The 4,108-nt window shown below is 43.7% G+C and overlaps 1 protein-coding gene across 1 annotated transcript; it reads right to left on the bottom strand.

Annotated features, from left to right (window-relative positions):
* Positions 1-1,500: 1,500 nt before the first annotated feature.
* Positions 1,501-3,464, bottom strand: POP7 (POP7 homolog, ribonuclease P/MRP subunit). Its single transcript, XM_043999531.1, has 2 exons — positions 3,246-3,464; positions 1,501-2,181 (listed from the first exon to the last, which is right to left on the bottom strand). Exon 2 carries the CDS (start codon positions 2,167-2,169, stop codon positions 1,741-1,743), a length of 429 nt encoding a protein of 142 aa, XP_043855466.1. The 5' UTR covers positions 2,170-2,181; positions 3,246-3,464; the 3' UTR covers positions 1,501-1,740.
* Positions 3,465-4,108: the final 644 nt, after the last annotated feature.

Raw genomic sequence — 4,108 nt, 5'->3', positions numbered from 1 at the left:
AGGTATACAAAAATAGGAATATTGAAAAATCAAAGAGATAAAGAAAATGAAAACCAAAAAAAATTGAAATGATAAAAGCAGGGCCTGGTTTTAATGGGGGAAAAAAACTAATAAAATAGACAAAACATTAGCTACTATGAAAGAAAAGAGAAGAAAACCAAACTGCCAATTACCAAGTAAAGGAATTAGAAACCATATTGCCCAATTATATATGCCAGAAAATAAATGAGATGGATAAACCATTGGTCCCTCCATTTTGGAAAGCTACTTGGAAATAAAATCCATGCATATTCTTTTGACACAGAGATGCACTACGCATACCCAAAAGAAAGAAAAGGACGCACATATACAAAAATATTAATAGCAACACTTTTTGTTGTACCAAAGAAACTTAAAGGGATGTCCCTCAATTGGGGCAACAGCTAGACAAATTATGGTATATGAATGCACAATAAGAGATGACAGCTAATGATAAAAAGAAACTTGGGAAAACTTGAATTGATACAATGAAGTGAGAACCAGAACTATTTTTAGCTCATAATATTAGAAAGAAAAAGTACTTCAAAAGAGTTAAGATAATAATATCAATGCAATGATCAATCATGATTCCAGAAGACTGATGAAGCACGATCCTCACCTACTTCTTTAAGAAAACAGACTAAAAGTGAATAGGATATACTTGTCTAGACTTGATTCCAAATTTATTTTGACTATATTTTTATTACAAAGAAAAGCAGGGGGCGGGGGCAGCTAGGTGGCAGTGGATAAAGCACCAGCCCTGGATTCAGGAGGACCTGAGTTCAAATCCGACCTCAGACACTAGACACTTTACTAGCTGTGTGACCCTGGGCAAGTCACTTAACCCTCATTGCCCCGCAAAAAAAAAAAAAAAAGACAAGCAATGGGTAATACTAGTACATTAATACTCCTGAGATATATCTGCACTTCAGCCAAACCTTCCTATGTGTGTCCCTCCTATGGCTCCCTCTTAGAATGAAAATAAACTCCTTGAGAACAAGATTTTCTCATTTTCTACTTTATGTTCCTGGCACAGAGATCTGTACATCATAAGAACTTACTCAATGTTTTCCATTTGTTCATCATTTGTGATAGACGTATAAAGCCAAATGAGAGAGAGCAATGGGGTAAAACATGGATCCATCTAAGCAAAGTACAATCAGATTGCTTGCTGTCTTGGGGAGGGGGAAGAAAAATTTGGAACTCAAAATGTTACAAAAATGAATGTTGAAAACTATCTGTACTTGTAATTGGGAAAAAATAAAATACATTCTTCAGTGACTGGGGTCAATCAGGAGGGCTTCACCAGTAGAAAATAAAACACCCATTACCTTCCAGTGGCCAGGACCCCTATGGGGGTAAGACTGGGGAGAAGGGGGGGGTGACAGCAATAGAGGAAGGTAAGAAAGAGAATTATAGAACATCCTGGCTTCTAAAATAAACCTCACTACTTAGGCCCAAACAAGAAAGAAAACATAAACATCTCCCTCACACAGTCTTTTTTATTTCAGGAATCTGAACCAAAGGTCTTCTCTAGGATTGGTGGCAGAAAACTGGAAAACCCACATCAGGATTTCTCTCTAAGAGCCTGAAAGGTGGGGAGGGAACCAAGATGCCCGAGAGCCCAGAGTATGAAAAATGGAAAGGAGAAGCATGGCCCAGCATAAATGTAGAGAAGAAAATATTGCTATCCAGCTGAGAAAGCAGTCAAACTCTGTCCCACTACTTGGGTGTAACACGGAAGACCCGAATGTGAATGGCCGAGTTATTTCGGGTTCGGGTTAGTGGCTCCTGATTATTAGTCTCAGGCTCCAGCTCATCTACCAGCTCCACAGTGGAGGTGTTGGCAGCCACTTGCAAGGCCCCAAAGCTGCTGGCTTGTAACTGCAGGGCAATGTTGATGGCTCTATTGATAGCCAGACCCAAGCCATGAATATAAATCTCAGGACAGCCACCCTGTCCCCTACTCCCTCCACCACCCTCCAAAAGCTTCTGACATCGAGCTAGCTGGGCCTTGAAGTCAGTCTTCATGTTAACATAGATGTCATTTGGTCTTCGAGGGAGACGGTGGGGAAGCCGTTTTCGAAGAGTATACTCCACTGGGTCCAGTTCAGCCTCACTGGTTCCCCATGGCTCTCCATTCTCAGCCATAGTTTCTGTGTCCTGTGATGCAAGGGAGGAAAGGGGTCAGCTAAATTGGATCCCACGTACCCCAGGATGAAGACTTGAGAAGCACATGTATGAACTTTTCCCTCTTCATTCTTCTAAATAACCTAAGAATGCTAGATCTAAAAGATACCTCAGAGTGCATTTAGTTGAGATATTCTTAACTTTTTCTGTGCAGGGAACTCTTTGACAGTGTGGTGAAACTTATGGATGCCTTCTCAGAATAATGCTTTTAAATGTATAACATAAAATACATAGAATTACAGAGGAAGCCAATTATATTAATACACATTTATGAAAATATTTTTAACAGTTCATGTATCCCAGATTAAGAACCCTTAATCTAGAGCAAATGATTAATTTTACAGATAAGGAAACTGATGCTTAGAAGAATCCTGACAAATATCTGGGTTTGTCAATCCCTCTGACTCTCAGTGCAATTCAGTTTTCATTAGGAGGGCATAGTAGTAGCTACTTAAAAGTATGTAGCATTTTATGGTTACAAATTATGGCATAATTTTCATTTAGCCTCACAATGACTACCACCTTTCCCATACAGAGGAGGTGACATCAAGTGTTAAAAGACTCAGCTAGGGTCCTGAATCCCTTTCCCTCACTTTCAGAGGGGGTGAGACAAGAACCCAGGTATCCTGGACTAAAAGCCCACTAAGCTCTCCCAAATTCCCAACACTGACTGATAGATGGACTGATAGACGCAGACATAGAGCTATATCTATACATCTATATACTTCATCAGCCCTCGCCCAACTTGGTTTCCCACCTACACACTCCTACCCACACATTCCACAAATATGAATACCACATACACACGTAACACAACACATGCACACACCACATACTCACATTCTCACCCCCACTCACTCTATATTTCTACACACCACACACACCCCAACCACATACATGTTCACACACCACACACACTCACATTACCCATACCACACCAACACATCACACTCGCTCACACCACACAAAGATCACACAACTACACTCACGTTTCAGCTTCTACTGTCCCAGCCCATCCCCACACCCCCGGCACTCACCGGCTGTTGAGGGGAGCGCCTTCCTCCTGGAGTGCCAAGGCTGGCCCGCTCCTCAGACGGCAGAAGCAGCTCAGGAAGGAGTTGTCCGGGAGAAAGAGGCGGCGGTAACACCAGCACTGGAAGCCGGGCCGGGCTCCCGAAGCTTGAGGAACAACGCCCATGCGCGCCTGGCCTCGGAGGGTTAATCCTCCCCTCAGGCTTTGCACCAATCGCCTTCCCTCTTCTTGGTTCCCCTCCACCCCCCCCCCCCCTTCCTCATTTCCACTCTCCAGCCTTGTCTGGCTAGAGCGTATTTTGGAGTCTCGCGAGGTTTCTAAAAGGGCGCTAGGACTTCTCGCGTGGAAGACTGTACCACGTGAAAGGAGGGAGCGGAGCTCAAGAGAAGAGGGCCGTGATGGGGGCGGGGACGGGGTTCATTTAGGAGACTTCAGTTGAATTGTCGGAGCATTGCGGGCTGGAGTGGGGCCGTAACTGCCACCGCCCTGAGGCCGCTGGCTTGACGTCCCCAGAATGGCGCTCCTTGGTGAATTGCCACAGCCTCAGGCGCGCAGGCCAAATCACAGGACACCTTTGTGGAGTCCTCCCCTGGCACACATGTATGGCATTTTACAAAACATTTTCACATATGATTTCGTGTGTGATGCAACAACTCTGTGAGCTAGGAAGTGCACTGGCCCTCAAATCAGAAAGATCTGAGTTCAAATTGGGACAAATGAAAAGCCTGAGACAGAGTTTCAGGGTAATTAATAGTCAGTTTGTTAATTAGGTCAGTACATGATAAATTGAAGTCAGTGGTCCTAGTAGAAACCAAAGACCCCCTGCATAGAGGCTGCTGAATGTTTAAATACCCTTGGAAAAGGGGG

Source organism: Dromiciops gliroides, chromosome 4 (genome assembly GCF_019393635.1).
Source record: "Dromiciops gliroides isolate mDroGli1 chromosome 4, mDroGli1.pri, whole genome shotgun sequence".
Lineage (NCBI taxonomy): Eukaryota > Metazoa > Chordata > Mammalia > Microbiotheria > Microbiotheriidae > Dromiciops > Dromiciops gliroides.
Note: the sequence above shows the minus strand (reverse complement) of the source record. Positions and strands in the feature narration are given on the sequence as shown.